The 20,642-nt window shown below is 34.3% G+C and overlaps 1 protein-coding gene across 1 annotated transcript in view; it reads left to right on the forward strand.

Annotated features, from left to right (window-relative positions):
- LOC113497699 (ATP-binding cassette sub-family G member 1) overlaps window positions 1-20,642 on the forward strand; it is a 36,567-nt gene extending 15,925 nt beyond the window's left edge. The window contains exons 3-13 of the mRNA XM_026877388.1: window positions 8,007-8,124; window positions 9,680-9,872; window positions 10,206-10,351; window positions 11,439-11,677; window positions 14,493-14,633; window positions 14,993-15,141; window positions 15,673-15,841; window positions 16,739-16,839; window positions 17,761-17,916; window positions 18,290-18,473; window positions 18,777-20,642. Of these exons, the coding sequence (XP_026733189.1) occupies window positions 8,007-8,124; window positions 9,680-9,872; window positions 10,206-10,351; window positions 11,439-11,677; window positions 14,493-14,633; window positions 14,993-15,141; window positions 15,673-15,841; window positions 16,739-16,839; window positions 17,761-17,916; window positions 18,290-18,473; window positions 18,777-18,931 (1,751 nt within the window). The 3' untranslated portion in view covers window positions 18,932-20,642. The remainder of the gene's footprint in view (window positions 1-8,006; window positions 8,125-9,679; window positions 9,873-10,205; window positions 10,352-11,438; window positions 11,678-14,492; window positions 14,634-14,992; window positions 15,142-15,672; window positions 15,842-16,738; window positions 16,840-17,760; window positions 17,917-18,289; window positions 18,474-18,776) is intronic.

Raw genomic sequence — 20,642 nt, forward strand, 5'->3', positions numbered from 1 at the left:
AAGCAGCTACGAATGTTACTTTAATATTTATAATAATTTTTTTTTTTGCGTATTAAAATAATGCCCTATTTTAATACTCAAAAAAAATATTAAATTTTTGATAAACAAAAAGCTACTTGCATTTTGCAGTGTCAATATGTCTGTCGATATGTCTCTCTCTTTTCATCAAACTAAGCAAATTATTGGCTGTTAGATAACACTTATATTACGATTTTATTCAAGCACTTTTATACATTTAACAAACTGACGATCTCACACATTAAAGCGAAATTGCAAAACAAAATAAAAACGTGTTACTTTCTTATCGCTACATGACCTTTTTACAATAATAAAACGGAATTTAGACCTCCATTTTGGAACGTATAATTGTTAACATACGTTCAGTCTTTTCGTGAACATTAAAACAAATAACTTAAAATTATAGTTGCTGTTCTTCTATTTCTATGATTGATTCTCAGACAGATCCTTTGTAAACCTTTTCTAACGTTAGACCTACCATCGAACTGCTATTAGCATCTGTTGCTACTTAGCGACTCATGAGTTATCAATTAAGGAAATAATTCCATAATGGTAATACATGCATTAATGTCAACAAACTCATTCAACTATTAAAATGTACAGTTTATGCGACAGATGATCGTTACAGGTTCCATCTTTCAACACTTAACTACTATTTAATTAAAGTAAGATGAATGAATGGCAACATTGAGTGTTTTCTCAATATTATCCATTTGCTCTTGGTACAGAAGCGATTGTTTATAAATCACTTCCTCATTGGCCGCCGAGACGTCCATGTGCGCGCACGCACGTACGCAGTGCCTGCCAATACCTTTTTTCAGGTTTATAAATTATTTAACACCTATTCTCTTGAATGGCTAGCTATTGGCATCTAAGATATTTATAGCTCTATGCTAATTGCATCCGTGAGGATTTCTTGGTTTAGGTTTTAATTATTTTGATGATTGTCCTTATATTTTTAAGGGATCTAGATGTTTACCAAATCTTTCAACACTAGCAGACAACAATTGATTACGATAACCCAGATATTCTTTGCAAAAATACTTGCCATATTCGTAACTGAAATAAACCTGAACACTACCGAATTTAGCAAAAGTTTTACCGTTTTACGACCAAGTACAACCTACAAACATACATGCATTCATTACAAAATCTCATTAATTAGTGAAAGAACTTTCTCGAGTTATAGTCAAAGTAACCGTGTTCATTGATTGTTTTGAAACGGAGCCTTCATCGTCAGCCGATGTATAATTGTTGTTCATCAGAGCATGAGCTCTTCGCACATAATTTCGCTACAATTGATACACGAACGAACTCTTGACCTAATAATTAAAATGCTAATTAATTTTCTACGCATTTCTCGATTGTTTTAAAGACAGGTTTTTGCAACAAGTTTATGATGTGTTGCACCTATGTATTTGAAGCCGGTCTAAAAGTGCATCACTATTCAATGTCAGGTACTGTGACTTTCTAAGTGGTTTGAAGACTTGACTGACCTACAGTGAAGGCCAAACTCATCTAACTGTTGATGAAACGTTTGGCCTTTAATGGTTTTCCCACAAAAGGGTTTTAACATGAAGTATTATTATCAAGACAAATGATTGTCATTGTTTAGACAGAAAATTAAAAAAAATTGTTAGTACAGTGGCAAAAAGAGGCGAAATATGAACCACAACTATAATGTATGTCTTCGAGATTATTGAAAGCGTTGACCGGACCATTGCCTCTATACTATTTTATTTCTATACGTGGTCAATGCTCTGTAGCAATAAATGGACAAACTGATACTTCAGTTATGAGTCGATAGATAAATATAGTGTTCATACATACACACCTACCTAAATGCTAATTATTTGAATCACTGCAATCGGTAACTACCTAATTTATTATTTTGAAAATAAAAACAAACTACAAGTGTGTGTTGAATTGTTAAAACCTGAATAATCATTGTGAAAGTTAGGCTTCGTTCAAAGGTCATTGCTCGAATGGCGTGATTTTCTTTATGTAATAATGACAGTATTTACGACAAATTACTTTTAGTGTGTTACATTGTGACTAGTAATTTAATTTTGTATAATTCTTCATATTGTCATTAACATGACAAAAATCCCTTTCATATATATCAATGTAAATATCAACACTATATAGAAGACAAACTCAACCGATATCTAGTCTGAACGTACAGTACAACACTGTATACTTACTCTTATAATATGGAATCTAAATCTTGCTGTGTCTTTTTAAACAAACATAATATTTAATAAGTAAACGACTGTTCTACAAAGATTGTTGTTTTACTTTCTGTTTTAGACGTACCTATTATATTAAAAAAAAACATAAGTGCCAAGTCACCTAAACAAATGACATACAGCAAAATAATCGGCTTCTTTAATAAATCAATTGTACTGAAGTGCGAAGTTATAAGTACATTATACGGTTTGTTTACCTAGGCAGCACGTTATGCGAGGCCGACGTTTGTAATACAATACACTGTAGCCAATATCCTTTAGCCAGCCAATGTATGATTAATTATAAATGAAGGAACATGATACCTAATTAAAGTCTACCGACAGGGCAGCGGCGGGAAGAGAAACTGTTTACATTTGTGAAACTATGAGTATGAGACTATCTGAATGAATATTATATAGAGGTAAGAAACGATATGGAAGAAAAAAATATTTTTCTTTAACAAGCCACGTTATTTGTAATTGCGATAGGCTAAATATAAACTTTTTTTCCAGGTTGAAGCACTACTACAGCTTTACGCAACATAAATGAATATATCCTAAAAAAAATATATTAATCCTCAAAATAATTTATAGAAATTTCAGCAATCACAACCTTTTCGGTCTTTGGACTTCGAAACGTTGTGCCTCTTTTTCTCTCCGTACCTTAGAAAGCCGTTCTCCTGTTATCGAACATGTCGGTATGCGTCTATCATCTCATCAAAATATGAAAGCGAACAAACAGAAAGTGCTCCGTGTGTGAACATTCACTGGTAATACCTATTGAGAAAGGCTAAGCAAAGTACGATCAAAAATACATTACTATAATTATGAAGAGAGCTCATGTGTAATACTAACACAAAATTCTCGTGTTACGGTAGCTGTAATTGGAATCCTCGGAAACGGCTCGACAGATTCTCACGAAATTATGTGTGCATATTAGGTAGGTCTGAGAATCGGACAACGTCTATCTTTCATGCACCCATTTTTTATTATTCTGTCTGTGTATATCACGTGTTATTATTATAATATTCGATTCAGATCTGCATCGGTTCCGAAACTAGTCGGGCTATCCCGATACACGTGATTTAACCGTTACGAAATAAATAATCATGTAAAATATTCCAATTCCATAAAAACACATGTTTTCACGAGGACAGCTGCTTTGGTAACGATGGATTTTACAATAGGTTCTCATAAAAGTAGTTTCACTAATTACTAATGTATATTTCACCGAAAGCTACAATTTAATGTTTGTTTACTGTTTGCTCGAACTTTGAAATCTTCTTGTACATTATTGTATCAAGTACTCCTTTAACTATCGGCAATTAGACATCAAATCTAACGTAATATTTTCTTAATGAAACGTTTCCAATTACAGAGTAGGCTTCAGTAATGTTCAGTGATCACAACAGTTTCTCAGAAGATGTTTTGCAAAGAAAACGTTCAGTCACTTCCTAAGACTTTGTAATCAATTAACTGACAACAAACGAACATTATGTGATAATTATTAGCTAAGCGACTAATTTATGTTCAAGCGGTTCCATTAGTTTTAATTTGTTGAGGAATTTTCTTTCAAAGTCAACCATAATATACTGTTAGAGAATGTTCATAGCTATTGACATAATAGCCAGTGTCTTACAATCATTAGAGTATGGAAAAAGATAAGATGTTTGTATTTAAAATTAGTGTTTTCGTCGGAATACTTCTTTTTGACGAAGAACCGAAGAAAAGATACCTTTAAGTTCATACCGTGTGAGCTACATAACATTTCGTCATATTATAAACTAGCTGTTGCCCGCGACTTCGTTCCCGTGGGTAGAAGAAGATGTAAGTTATGATTTATACCCCTCCTGTTTTTTTTTCACATTTTCCATTGTATCTTCGCTCCTATTAGTCGCAGCTTGATGGTTTATAGCCTAAAGCCTTCCTCGATTAATTGTCTACTCAACACAAAAAGAATTTTTCAATTTGGACCAGTAGTTCCTGAGATTAGCGCGTTCAAACAAACAAACAAACAAACTCTTCAGGTTTATATATTAGTATAGATTCATGAATTATTTACTCTGCTATAAACAACGTATACGTTACTGTATAAGTTTAATTATACATAATTATGCACTCATCCACCTAAATTCACTGAGCGGGAAGTGTCGTGGGTTCGATTTCGATCCGACAGTAGAACAAGCATTTATATTTTTTATGATCCACGAATGCGTTTTTTGAGTCTGGGTGTCCTTGTGCAAGTAGCTTGAATGTGGGTGGAGCCCTACGCGACACAAGGATTAAATTCTTATTTTCAAGCAACAAAATATATAAGCTATTAAACAAAATGCGCAATCGACCTGACAATGTGGCAAGCTTTTCAGATAAACAATCTCTAAATCCTTGCGTAATGAGTATAAATAGCTTCAAAATAAAAATTGGTTACCACGAAATGACGTCAAACGTTCGAAAACTATAAGAATGACAATTATCACGCGTTAATTTAAATAGATTTTAATTATACGTGTAACCACAGACACCTACGTCGTAATCTGTTTTAAATTGGACAACCAATCAGCCATGTTTTGCCAACACAACGTTTTAATTATCACTGTAATAATAAAGACTAATTAACAGCTCTTCAGATAGTTAATTATTCATTACGAAACTTTCCGTCTTTAATGTCAAACTTAACAAAGGGAGTGAAGTGTATTTATAGCAAATATGTGTTATTTAAATAAATTATGAAATTTTTTTGGTGATTGTGTTTTAGACGTATCATAATATCCTTGGAGATGATGAGATCAAACAAGCTATATAATTTATATACCTACATAATTGGTCTGAAATAAAATAAAATACTCGTATTTTAAACAAAATAAGGTCTGTACAGCGAGTGTATAAAAAAAACATACTACGTAGATAGGATGACTTCTTTTATCATTACTTTTTATCTCAGCGGGAGCACAATTCACGTTGTGGTTAACAAACTACATGTGTATCATTGCTGGTGCACGATATTCATTTATTTTACTTCATAGGTACTGCAATTGCATTGCAACCAATTACGTAAATTGATGATATTTAAATATTCCAGTTAAAATGCTGCTACTGATAATGTAAAACATATTAGACACTTATATAATCCGGGAAAGTAATTTTCTTCTTAATTTTAGCACTAAAAAGAAAAGAAAGATTTTCATTGTTTCATTTAGGATATGAAACGTGATTATTAACGATATTGCAAATATTGGATCGACCGCATCAAGTGTAGCTTAACCTGTGATCGATCAACTTTTGCAGTTGTAGAGACAAATAGCTATTTATGAACATCACTTTGTAATTTAATTTTGTGATTAAGAAGTTTGCGTTTTAAGTTTATTTTTATTGCGTAAAGCGTCCTTAGTGATAGAACTGTTAAGAGGTCGGCGGTGAAAGGATGAGGTCTTTGCATTATCGTCTATCTGTGTCAATGGCAAAGTTAGCTTAAATATATTAGTCTTATGAATAAGTGCATACGATTGCTGTATCATTATTACCTGCCTAAGTATTTAACCGTAAAACTTTAAGCAAATGTAGAAAAGGCTGCGAAAAGCAAAAATATCGGTTTATAAAAAGTTTAATATACTCTTCTTTAGATTGACCTACCACCTTCTATTGTTAGACAAAGTATTAAATACATAAACGAGACCAGGCCTTCATTCAACAGTAGTCTATACAGAATAGATGATGATGATGTTAAGCTTGGATAAGAAAAAAACAGCTCCTCTATTAAAAACAGAGGCAAAAGTGGGTTTCAACAATTACTTAGATCCGTTACACTTCATACCTATCGTAGAGAACAAGATTTATGATGTGATCAACCACAACAAGTCCATGTTATTATATCATAATGATACATTTCATTATATAAATGACAGTTATCACTTTTACTGGGAATCATAGTATGTAAACATGACGGCTATACCTAATGAAGTCAATTAATAACCGATAACTATGTTATGATTTATAAACATCAACTAAACGACCCGTTTCAGACATTGAAGGTAGAAATATATCAAACTAGCGGTTGCTCGCGGTTTCGCCCGCATATTATAGCTGCAAAGCATGATTCTTTAATGAAGGAAACCGTTTAATGCGCTGTCAGCCTTCATCATCATCATCATCTTCATCCACTGCCTTTCTCGTCCTAATTTCTAAGGTCCTGTGCCAGCTTCATCCAGACTCGACTCGAGACCTTTACTTTGTCGTCATGCTTAAAGACCGCAATAATATGCCTTAAGGCGACTGCCCACTACACCGTTCCATACCATGACCGTTCTAAGAACGTGTCAGGAAAAAAATATTCTCTGTATTAAAAAGTACGCGACCATGCCCACTAGCCCGTGCCGTTACCGACCAGCATCGTCGCCTTTTTAATGTAGAGAATATTTTTTTGCCGGACACGTCCATAGCACGGTCATGTTATGGAACGGTGTAATGGGCAGACTCCTTTAAGGAAAGATGGTAAAGTAAAAACCTCCTGATATTAATAATAAACGTCTTCGCTATAATCCATTGTACTAATTTAAATATTTAATGTCGGATTTACAATGAATAAATTTCAGAGTTTTACAATTTACATAAATGCATAATGGCTATTCTTATTACATGGAAAAATTATGTTTCGTCTCTATAAAAGAAACTTTAAATTACGCGTATATTATGGCTGTGAAATCGTTTTTGTTATGCAAGTACTATTTAAACGTTTCACATTTTTTTGAGTGACCATTTGGATACAATAGTTTTGTTCAGTCAAAATATATGTTTAGGATAGGAAAATATTGCAGCTAGAGATCTTAAATAACCATTTATTTTTCTATTATATACCTACGTGTTTTAAGAATGAACTCAGGTTTGTAGCTAGTTAAACAAAAACTCAAGTGTATTAAGTTGTAATAGACATAATATAATATTTCAACATGAGTCATAGGGACATGAACACTGTCGTATATAGCCAGGAGTCACAGGTTCGAGTCTAGTCTTTTCCATTGTATACTAGGTGATGCCCGCAGGCCCGCTCGCTACAAATCGAAGACGATCCCATGGGAACATAAAATCGTAATAAAAACTATCCAATTTGTTAATCCTGGTTATAAACTATCTGTTCCTAGTACTCTAGTCCTCCTACTCCGCGTGAAAGAGGGACAAGCATCCATACAAAAAAATTCTCGTTTATAATATAAGAAAGATAGTAAGATTTGTATTTAATTGCAAATAATATCCGCTTCACAGCGCGGCGCTATCTGCGTATTAAATAATAAAGATTATCGCATGATTCACATTAATTTACCGAGTTACCGACCAGGTTAAAGTTTAAGTAGATACTATTATAATTATAATTGCTATCTTGATTTGCATGTAGAGGCACAACTGCTTATAAATATTAGAATAGTCCAGTCATTTTGGACTATTTAAACCCCTGTCTGAAGAATAATTTCTAGTAACCGAATGTTTTGAAAAAGTGAAAGATTTACATTGATATCATGTCGGTTAAAGAAGTAAACTTTAAATGGTCAGAAAAATCAAGCTCAGACTTCAATTAAGGCAATTGTATACAAAAAATGTCATGCAATTGTCTACAAAAAATGATACGTTGACGACTTTTGATATTACCAGTAAAAAATAAAAACCATTTAAACCTACGAATTACTTAGTTAATATTCATAGACTGTTCGGAAAGAATTGCTTCTCCTCTCTTCTAACGATACGCTGACGATGGTCTCTCCTTTGTTTCAGAACAAAAACAAATTCTAAAGAATGTATCCGGGACGTTCAAGCCTGGAGAACTGACTGCCATAATGGGTCCTTCGGGAGCTGGCAAGACTACACTCCTCAACATCCTCGCTGGATACTCGTAAGTACCTAGTTGCTAGTACAAACTGCTAATATAAAGTAAAAGTCAGTGAGATCTAAGAGAATAATGGGCGTTGTCGGGGACTTGCCGATTTTCGGACTTGAATTTTGAACTTTTCAAATCACTGATTGCAACCAGAACAAACATTTGTGTTATGACCGCAATATTTTGTCATGTGTCTCGGTGTAATATCTCTATAATAGTTCGTATTTAGAATCTATACTTCCATATCTATACTTTATTCTAATATATAAAGCTGAAGAGTTTGTTTTTTTGAACGCGCTAATCTCAGGAACTACTGGTCCAAATTGAAAAAATATTTTTGTGTTGAATAGACCATTCATCGAGGAAGGCTTTAGGCTATAAACCATCACGCTGCGACTAATAGGAGCTAAGATATATGGAAAGTGTGAAAAAAACCCGGCAGGTATACCTAAATCATAACTTATATCTTCTACCCACGGGGACGAAGTCGCGGGAAACAGCTAGTATTTTATATCAGTTTCTAGTAACATAGAAAGTTTGCTTGGTTTGAGCACTGTCTGCGTCGCGTAGTATGGCACTTGTTGGATATCTATTAAAATGTTCAACACGAAAAGCTAACTGTATATCCAGGATTCCATTTATCACTGGTCCAAACTATAAAAACCTGCGTTGACACCCATTGTCCCACTATGCAGTTCTAAGTTATTCTGCAAGGAGTACCTTATTAACCTCAACAACTCGGTAAACAGGCAATAAAATGCGATAATTAGCTTTAACTTATTATTAGTCTACGTAATTACAGGTTAGGATAAAGGGCTATAATGAATATACATAACTACTTTAAATGACATAGTGGGCTTAAGACTGGCTACCTTGACAATTGTTTAAAAACGACTCGTGTGCCTTTGTCTTAGCCAAAGACTATAGAAATTCATTTGTGTTCATAATTACCGAATGTTTACTAAAATGAGTAGCTACATCGGGCCAGTTCTGCACCGCTAAATTAAAAACATAATTATGTTATGTTTATATTTAAACGCCCATTGTAGGCTCTGTGAAGATGCTACCTCAATAACATGGAACAATAATAAATACCTTAATACCTTATGAATGATCAACCGTAATTAAACAAAAATAAACTTTATTTGTTTTGCACTTAAGGTTCTTTAATTAAGCAATATCTACTTGTTAACTTGCTATTAATTCCCTTATTCATGGTTATTGCATAATAAAAAAATTATCAGTTTTTCATCCATATGCAGATGTCAAAAACCGGTATATTTCATAAGAATTTTTGTGTCAAGAGTATGATTAAGGAGGCTTATTGTCAAGACTTGAAAACTTTTAAAGGTCGCTTACGACTTAATCATTTTGACGATAATCACATATGCATACATATTTTTATTAATAACTTCTAATCCAAGACTAGAATAAATCAAATTTCTAGCTTCTCATAATATTTCAGGTTTAACAAAAACAAATGCATTTTTTTATATTTACACTGTAATACTTTTTATTAAACGGAACAAGATGGGAATTTATTATTTAAACTATCCTTTTAAACCGTTAGAACGCGAGGAGCAAAAGGCGAGATATACATCAACGGCGTATGCGCGTGCGCATCGAAATCGTCTGGACGCGGCGGAGCGAGATACATCCGCCAACACGATGACCTGCGTGAGCATCTGACTGTGTACGAAGCCATGTCTCTTGCGGCTGCTCTTAAACTGGCCGACTTTACTGCCCATGAGAGGAAAGAAAAGGTATATTATTACTTTCTACGCTGAAACGCGAAAATGCTGTTTTGCTGATAACTTAAGACCGACACTGAAAGAAGAATTTTAAATATTAACTTGAATGGAAATTTTGACTTTGACGTTTCTGTGAAAATCCTTTGGCAGATTTTGAAATAAATCTTCCTAGTTTTCAAATTCTTTTACTTATCACATTATCAAACTAGGCCAAAGGACGTGTAACTGCTTAACTGCAGAATAGAGCGCTATTCGTATATTATTTGTTAACAAGATAAAGACAAAGTTATTTTCGAATAAAACGCTGCAAATTCAGACCCAAACTAACGTTTTCCACTGTTACAGGTGTACGAGATCCTTGCCTTGCTAGGTCTGAGCGGCACAGCGCAGACCCTCTGCCGCGACCTCTCCGGAGGGCAGCGGCGACGTCTGGCTGTAGCCTTCGAACTACTCTCTGACCCCTCACTTATGTTCCTGGATGAGCCTACCACGTAAGTTCCCCTGCAATGATTAAAAAAAACCATGGACAAAAAGTTCCTTAACCGGTAATGATTTTAAACAAACCCTGGTCAAAATCTTAACCGCTGTCGTTAATAAAAAATAATAATTGGAAAGCACTAATTCCTCCTCAAAATGCAAGACTTCTTAGATTCTTCTAGATTTCACTCTGTAATGATACCATCGTTCTAAATTAAGATCGAGTATCGACCGAGTGTTATCAGCTGTTTAAAGTTTATACGGAAGAACAAATATTTGCTTTTGAGAAAGTTGATTACGTTCACGGAAGCGGTCTGCTTAAACACATCCCCGAGACATATCGGATGCTTTATAAAGCATTACGCCAGAAAACCTTGATACACAAAGATAATGCCACAAATCGTGCGAAGGTTATCAAATACTGATTCAAATTTTAAATTGTACATAATTAAGTTTTTTGTCTAAACCGTTTTAACCACCAAAAATGTGTCTCGGTAAATTTTCAAACCACTCAAATTTGGTACATCAATTTAAGGCAAAAAAAAAACTCGATAACCCTTACGACCTAAGAAGACGTAATTCCTATGTTAATTTACTAGTTCAAAAGGTTGAAACACTTGGCGAATTAGTTCTTAACCATGGTTAAGCGGAAGGTTCGTTAATGAGCACATTATTATTACTGCGACAAAACACCGTCATTACGATGTGATTCCCTGATTAGATATGCTTTTTGTTTTGCCAAACAATGCTGTGTATTGTTCTGCTATGGAAATTGGTCACGGACGAGACGACCCGCAAAATTTCCGTGCCCGTACTTGGAATAGGGAAAAACTATAAATTTATATCACCTTGGAATTCGGATTTCGTTATCCTTGGTAAACAAGAGCTAAACGGACTTGAAGAAAACATTAAAAAAAATAGACATCACCTAGTGATTCTAAATAAGGATATGTTGAACTACCTTAATAGTGAAGGTTCATATACAAATAGTCGAATAACACTGAAGTTTGAAAAATGTTGGTTGAGCTAAGACACACAATCTATTTTTGTTTTGTATACTGGTAGTTCAAGTTTTCCATGCATCATTTCTTCTTTCCCCAGGGGTTTGGACTCTTCAGCGTCGGCCTCTCTTATAGCACTGCTAAACAGCTTGGCTAGAGGCGGCCGGACCCTCATCGCCACAATCCACCAGCCTTCCGCCCTGCTCTTCGAGAAAATCGATGCTGTCTACTGCTTACAAGCTGGCAACACCTTGTACAGTGGACCCCGAGCAAGATTGATACCAGCGTTAGCAAGCGCTGGCCTTAACTGCCCACCTTACCATAACCCAGCTGATTTCTGTGAGTATTCTCAGCATTGTAATACAATAATTATCTTTATTTCGTGAAGCGTAAAGTTAAAAATAATAAAAACGTACTAAACTGTGACAAATTGCGTGAGAAATTCAACAGTTATTTATAGTTTCAATTACAGAATTATGTTGGGATTATAAATAACTGTTGAATTAAACCCTTTAGTTTTGAAAGACAATATATCTAAGCTAAAATTTAAATCATATAATTTACAATATATATTGTAAATTAGTGTAGTATTTAGCTCAGTCCGTAGGATATATATCCCTTGGACTGAGCTAAATACATTGATATGACTGACACATAGATTCGCCGTACTCCTATCGACCCATCGCTAAACACGCGTTGAATATAAATTATAATACCCATAAGGTCTTGTCATATACAGCTTCATATGCCTACATAATTATCGGCCCTCCATCCGGCTTTATAACAACTCAACTGATACATTTTACGACCCATTTAAATGAAATATTAATACAATGGTAAGAAACTGGTTTCATTGATTAAAAATGAAGAAGGACTTTTTGAACTTTTGAACTATCGTTAAGCATCACATGTTTAAAACTGAGATTTGCGAGCAAGGGTTAAGAATTAACATATTTATTATATCGAATTAACAACTTATGCTGATAAGCATTTTTATTATAGATATTCAAAGTCACATTTTACTTATAGATTTTAAATTTCGAATACAATAGTTTGCATAATTATGCTTTCCAAAAATCATGCCGCCGGCGGTTAATTCATAATCGAACTCTACAATACCTTGAATTTAAAACTGTTCTTAAAAAAGTATCGTAATTTCCACAAAGAAGCGTCATTGATGACACAAAACTCTAAAGGTCGTCCATGCCGTGGCAATGACCTAATAATTTCCTTACCTGCTCTCAATATTGGGTACAATATACCGTTATTGCAAGGCATGCATGTAGCGTAGAGTTCAACCGGCATGCATATCACACTTTGCATTCTATTGTAGAAATCTGAGGATGGCAATGGCATATTTAATAAAAAAATAATTGGCAAATTGTGTCTACTAGAGATGTGCAACATGTGCAAATTCGGTGACTTTTTGACTAATACAATCCTCCATTTTTACACTATAGTTACAAAACTGAGCAATTTTCGAATATGACATAAGTAAAACTAAATATTATTTAGTATTCGGTAATTTGGTAAATCCAGCTTTAGAATATATAGCAACAAAACAAAATCATTTTTTAAATTAAGAGTTTCGATAAATTATTAATTCATCAGTATGATGATTTATAATTGACGGCTATAAATTTAAGTAACAATACCAGCTATTATATTGTAATTCGAAATCGTATCTTGAACTTTTTATTGAGTCATACACATCGTAATATATGCACTTACATTGTACGGTCAGGCTGGCACTTGACAAGTTATGATTACGCAAGAAACCCCATGGTAGAAGAAAATATTACACCATTACCTAAGTTTAAGTTGCGTAATAATACCAATAGGTGTAGATATATTGGTAACCAAAGACCGGTTGTTTAGATAAGATCGAATTATTAGTGAAAAGGTGCACCTTTCTACCATGAAGGTCGTCTGTTCTAATTTAAATAAGGTCTTTGCATTCCTTATTGGGGAAAGTTAACACCATGAAAGAATGGAAATTGGACTAAAATGACACTATTCGTATTGTCTTAAACATTTTGCCTACGCAATAATTAGAAATTCATTACGGGGCGGAACACTCACTGTCAATACAATGAATTTTCAATAATAAGATGCTTAAGAGTTTTACGGATAGCATCATTTTTATCCTATTTCCTTTAATTCATCTGCCAATTCTGCCATTATGTATAACGAGCTCCTCCGTCGAAGACACGTTAAATTGGGGCCTGATGCATTTTTGACCGTTCTTACAAGTAGTTAGAAGTCTGACAATCAGTCTAATCTCTATGGGGTATCGTGTTGCCCAGGTAACTGGGTTGAGGAGGTCAGATAGGCAGTCGCTCCTTGTAAAGCACTGGTACTTAGCTAAATCCGGTTAGACTAGAAGATGGCCCCTGATATAGTTGGGAAAAGGCTAGGCCGATGAGTACGGAGCAGTAAAAAGTTAAACCGAATCGCTAGACGAATGTAACACGTGTAACCTTGATTAATATAGGCCACTTTGCCAAAATTAATTTGTTACTTTAATCATATCTTCTAATGACTTCTAATACACGTATCTTAGATAAATTAGAGTAAACCCTGAACAGCTTTATCGAAGGATGTTAGATATTTTGTGTATAAGTCAAGTAATCAAAACTAGATAACATTTAATCAATCATTGTAATCATCTAAACATGTCACACGTATTTATTTATTTTTTGTAAAATGTTGATGATTCCTTAAGAATCCTATATACCTACGAATATTCATTCTATAGATAGAGGAAGGAAATTAGAAGTTTGTAATAACGAGATCTTTATTCTAAAGCGGAGTATGTTATAAGCTCAGAATAATGAATGCCTTCTTTTAATACAAAGTGTTGAAAGTTTTAAACTCGCATGAATAAAACATGCCTACCTACATATATTCTCCTTATTTTCGTATGTCTGATATATGTCAGTCAGTGTCAGAGTTTAAGCCAGGACAGCCGCTAGTATGATTCTTAGATGTCTTTAAATACACTTAAAAAAATCTAATGACAATCTATTCTAGTGACTTAGGTACTAAGACGAATATTGATTCTACGTAACTAAAGGATGCCTTTGAAACCTCCGTAACCTTTAACAGAAATTGTATATTCGAAATGGCTAAAAATACTTATTTTAATTTTCAGTGATGGAGGTAGCATCAGGCGAATATGAAGTGGACTTAGTGAAAAGCGCACAGACTATGGCCCAGTTCAAACCCGCAGCGATCGCGAACGGCAGCTGGGAAAGTCACATTCCAACTATACCTGCTCTACCGAGCCCTATGGGTATGTCACTACTTTAAACTAGTTCCGAAAGTAGCAAAAGCTGTGCTAACTAAATTGGTAAGATACGACTAGTATTTAGATATACAGACTTAATTAGACCGTTCACTATCGATGTTGTATTGGGGGGAGTTGTAGAGGAAGTCTTGGAAATTGCTAGAACTAACGATTACAGGATGCCAACCTGTTATGTTCTTAAGATGGATCTCATGCGAAATAAAACAGTATTGAACATTAGTTTAATTCGATTCCAAAAATTGGTTTCTTAAGGCTTATTTGGAGTAGAATATAAAAATTTAAAAAGGCGAATAAATTGTTATGAAGATTCAGGTGTTTAATGAAAGTAAATGGTTATTTTTCAGACATATCCTCAGATTTGAAGTCAAAACAAACGGTAGCGAAAATGAAACAGAAACAGAAGTTTGCCAAGAATATCTACAGACAATCGGGGCTACTACGACAGACTTGGATCCTATTATATAGGAATTACTTAATGACGACCAGGAACTATGTAAGTATAGAAATATAGAGATTCATAAAACAGACTTCTGAAGAACTAGTCAATTCCTAACAAATAAATTTTACAAAATACAATAATGTTCATCAGCCGATTGAAATTTTTAACTTATGGAAGTGCTAAATTATTTTATAAACCTTTTGTTATCTCTTTACAAATGCAGTTTAAAAAATACTATGCTTTGTAAACCAAACAAACTTCCATAAAATTAAATTACTCCCATTTAGCAAAACGCATTGACCTACACGCAAACCAGCAAAAACAAAAAAGCAATGACATTCTAAATTCAAAATGAAACCAACTGTGTACGTCGTGTCGCGGGTTCGATCCCCGCATAAGACAAGCATTTGTGAGATCCACGAATACTCTTTCTGAGCCTGGGTGTCTTTGTGCGTGTGACTCAAATGTTTGTGAAACCCTCGCGGCTAAAACAATGATCAAAGTCCTTAGTGTGGGAGTCCGAAAAAACCTAATCGTCTTTTAAACTATTGCAAGAAGTAACACCCTTTTTTTCTTTTTTTCCAGTCTTTGTTCATGTATCGAGTGGCCGCGCACGTGGTGATAGCTTTAATCTTCGGTTACTTATATTTGGGGGTCGGCAGTGAAGCGGGTTCTGTACTTGGCAACTACGTTTACTTGTACGGATCCATGTTACTTGTTGTCTACACTGGAAAGATGTCTGTTACATTATCATGTAAGTACATTAACATCTTTACAATTAAAGGCGTAAATACTTTTTGGTCGTAGTCTTAATTTGCAATGAAGTCTCTCTTTGTGTTATGTGAAGTAAATAAACAAGCTACTATTACTATTATTTTCGGGTGTATAAAAGAATGGTTAATTATATCTTCTGTCCAAAATGAACGATGCACTTGCTTCATTCAAATTGGCTGGAAATGCAAATGTGTGAAAATGTTAACTGCCTGTCTAATACGATTCATGCAATAGTGACAGACCGACTGAGAAACCGGGGTATGCAGACAGCTATACGTACGAAACACGTTTTTGATCAATGGGTAAAATGGCTATACCACTCTTTAAAGGACTCTCTAATATGAATAAGCCTTTACAGATCACAAATCCCCTATCTAACACATACCTAATCATAGTTTAAAATCTAGAAGTGATCGTGTTCGATATCATTTTCCATCTCTATGAGCATAAAAAGCGTAACAGTAACTTAAGAGTAACAATCATAAGCATGTAAAGAATTCTTACCTTTAATTGGCACTATTAAACCAGTTAAATTATGATCCATTCATGTCCCCCGTTATAATTGTCACGTGTCTATTCCGCTTTTGATCAAGAATGATTTGTTTGCGTAAATCAGTCACTCTGGTATGCGCATTGAAATTGAGTGATTTGCATAAATTGTTAAGGAAGTATACTTATCGAAGATATTATCGCCTAAGTTGATAATACCTAATTTAAATTGATAAAATTATTAAGCCTATGATTAAATAGGCCTATGGAATTATATAGGTTCGCTTTGTATTCGATATACCTATAATTTTAGTAGAAATAAAGATTTATTTTCAAATTCTTTATTCTGTTTCACAAAATTAACTTTTATCATATGTTTTTGTTTCAGTTCCACTAGAAATGGATATATTAAGAGGAGAATACTTCAATCGATGGTATAATTTAGGACCATATATAGTATCAATATTAGCCGTGGAACTACCTTTTCAGGTAAGAATCAAAATTTCATTTTTGTATAATAAAAAATCGTGCGTTTGTTTCACTAAATTCCACCAATATCGGTTAAACCATAGCTAACATAATTTTATATGAAATAAGATAATCCATATCTTCCCAACCAAAGGACATAAGCTATTTTTGACACAGTAATTATGTAGGTACCAAAGGCGGAGCCGCGAACTTAAACATTATTATTAGTAGAGAGTTCTGTACTTGATTGAAAATAAAAGGGACTCGCTTCTTCATTATTATAATGAAAGTATCTTTTAATGTACAGGAGTTTTCTAAAACAGACAATGAATATATGTAGAGAATAATTCTTGACCTGTATTTTGGCTGAAACAAAAGACAATAAAAAAAAAAGAAAATAAAAGTTTCCCTACAATTATTAAAGGCATTATAAACGATAAGTTATTTTTAGGACCATCTTTGTTTATTAAGTATTTGTGCAAAGGAAGCCAGGGTTTCATAATACAAAGAAATATGATACCAATGATTATGTTATGTTCCGCGTATTTAAATTGATAAATTTTATTGTTTATTTTTTCTTCTTTAGATTGATTAAATAACTGCATATCTTTCAAACCGTACATTTAAATAGAAAATTCTTCCAAAAAAGAGGTTTATTTATCTATCCCTTAGTAATTTCGATTACCTGATAACAATTTGGTACGTAGTAAACTGAGTTAATCTGTTCTGTGGTTTAGCCCTATCTTTGATTTGGATGTTGAATGATTCTTTCGAAGATACTTGTTTATAACCTCCAGAAGTGGACAAGCTAGTTGTCTGTCTAACGTGGAAGAAGTCACTAATAAACAAGTAATTTACAAAACTGACTGTTTTTTTTTTAGCCCCTCTGACACACAAGGCTTTTGCCCTTCAAAACCTTCATGACAGTTTTCTATATTTCAGATGATATCGTGTGTATCCTACGTGGTGCTGTCGTACTGGTTGACGGACAACCCTCTAGAGCCGACGCGAGCAACCTTATTCCTTGCCACCATCGTCGCCACCTCTTTGTGTGCCCAAGCTTGGGGTTACTTCATCGGCTCTACCACACCTACTAGGGTAAGTTAATTAAGAAAATGTTAAATAAATAAACAACTTTCCACTTGAAATATTTATGAAACTTTTAAAGCTGCCTTATTTTACCGGCATTCAACACTTAAGAAATCAATTCGGGTCTAAGATTTTTTTTATTTTCGGATATCTCTAAAATTTTATGCTTCTTCACACGCTTATTACGCAGGTTTGAGCCACATTGAGTCAAATAGCCTATATATAAAATGTGTAATTATTAAATAGCTTAATATTATTCCGACCATTGCGACCATAGGACCATATATTCCGACCGAGTTAGTTGTCATTTTCATGGTCTCTGATGTAACTTGCCATTCCAAACTTCGTATGCAACCGAATAATGAACCCACTCCCTTTCCAGATCGCGGTATTCATCGGCCCGGTGCTGGCCTGCCTGTTCTCCGTGTTCGGGTTCTGCCTGGCGCTGGTGGACACCCCGTACCAGTTCCGCTGGCTACACCACATCTCCTACTTCAGGGCAGGGTTCCATGTAGCCGTGCATTCTGTTTACGGATTTAATAGGACTCGAATGCATTGCTCCAAAGGTGAGATATTTTTTGTTATGTCTTCTTTTTCTATTGATATTTTTTGAATGAGTGGGTAATTGCAATAATCAATCCTTAATTCGTGTGACATCCCTCCAATGTGACGTCCACAGGCTGGAATGGGCATGAAGACTTCTGAAAAGTCATAATTTTAGATCATAAAGGGTGAAACTTTAGTTCAATTTTTGTACCATCCATATCAAAAATTATAAATACACCAATTTAACACTGCCAATAACAGCCTAGTAAAATGCTCTCCGATCAACAGCTATCCGATAATAACCTTCCAAATATCAATTCCAGAATACTGCCACTACATAACACCAAAGACATTCCTCAAAGAGATGGATATGGAGAACGTTGACATCGGCGGCAACATGGCGCTCGTCATCTCCACGACCGTGCTCATGCACGCGCTCACCGCCGCCGCGCTCTGGTACAGGCTCAACAAGAGATGAGTGCAGCTTTACTAGCAAACCAAAATTAGATAATGGATTGGGAATTTAACGTAATCGTAGATTTATTTTTGCATCCAAAGAGCGGTCCAGTTTTAGAATTATAGGGAGGAATATAGCTTCGGTCATAAAATTTGACAAAGATATGTAAGGACAGATCGAAGTTTTCCTCCAGATAAAATAATCAGGGCTCATGTCCATGCTTGAAATATTTGAAAGTAGGGAAACAACAACAATTCCTTTTTGTGTTTCATTATAATTGAGCAATTTCTAACACTATTATCAGTTTTGAATTTTTCATGGCAAAGATCCCTGGATCGCTCTCTGTGTGCATATTTCTTATTTATTTAGTGTAACAATGTACTTAGTTTAATAATAATTTTGTGACAACCACTAGACAGATGTGATATTTTATGAATTTACGAAGTATGATCACCGCATCATTCCGATATATGTATATGTATTTTTCTATAATGTATGAAGATAATTAGACATTGAAACGTTTTGTAAACCTCGCAATGAATATGTTTTGAACCGCAAGTACCGTAACACTGGTTAGAATATTCAAACAAATTTACGTAGGACATATTTTGTCTAGACATGCCTAATTCCATGCAAATCCATATATTTCTGACGTCACCTCGTAAGAATAGCCTTTTTCAACATATCTATAACATTAATAGCCCTATTATTGTCCAATTGTCAAATCATCGATATATTATCTATTTATATATTTCATTTTATCCTATGTCTTCCATATTGTATTGTATTCACCTCATTTTTAATGCATCGCCTCACTTGCCTTAACTTTTTGTAACCATAAGCGAGTATTATTTAAACAATATTTGTCATTATATTTTCGAAGGATGTAATGCCATTATTTAATAGGTAAATTATTGTTTGTTATGTGATATGTGTTAAGGAATTTTGTAGTTTAATTTAAATGTATTTAGTATTAATTAATAGATTTATTATGAATGAAAGGTACCTCGTTAAGAAATAATTTAGTTTAAAATTTGAAGGATACGTAGAGCGGCCATTTTGCCAACTTACCGGTTTGAAATGGTTCATTATTATCGTATCAATCCTACCGCCTCTTCTAAGATTATAATGTAGATGTGGAAGCGGGATAGCACGATACACAATATAGAGTGGCATCTCTCTTCCACAAGAGCTTTCTTACTTTGGGAGGTGGTGGTAGACTCTCTATTCACAACTGTCATGAGGTAGACCAATAGAATAATCTATCCCAGCTTGGGACATGTGGTTTTACAGATTTGAACTATTTTTGGTGTTCCTCGACCCTTCTGAAACCGGGAATGTGGCACGTCGTGGCATCGGGAGGCTGAGGAATATAACTTTAGCATATTCAATTGAAAGTCTAACAATAAGGCTCAAAAATGATAGGATAAAGCAAAAATGGTTGGAAAGTCTTGCCTTCATTTTTTGTTGTTAGTCAGATACATATTGCACGGATTAGTTTGACTTTTGATTTTTAACTATCGATTTTGTGGTATAATAACATGTGAATTGAACATACAGGCTGGTTCCATCCCAAATATGCAACATTGTAAAAGATATTTTGTTTTTTTTTTAATAAGATACAAAATAGTGTGAATCTCAGGTGTGATTGAAGATTAATTGTTAAGTGTTGACTGAACAGAGTAACTCATTCCAACGGGTTTTTGATGAATATAGAATAGATCCAGTGATA

The sequence above is a fragment of the Trichoplusia ni genome, chromosome 9 (genome assembly GCF_003590095.1).
Source record: "Trichoplusia ni isolate ovarian cell line Hi5 chromosome 9, tn1, whole genome shotgun sequence".
Classification (NCBI taxonomy): domain Eukaryota; kingdom Metazoa; phylum Arthropoda; class Insecta; order Lepidoptera; family Noctuidae; genus Trichoplusia; species Trichoplusia ni.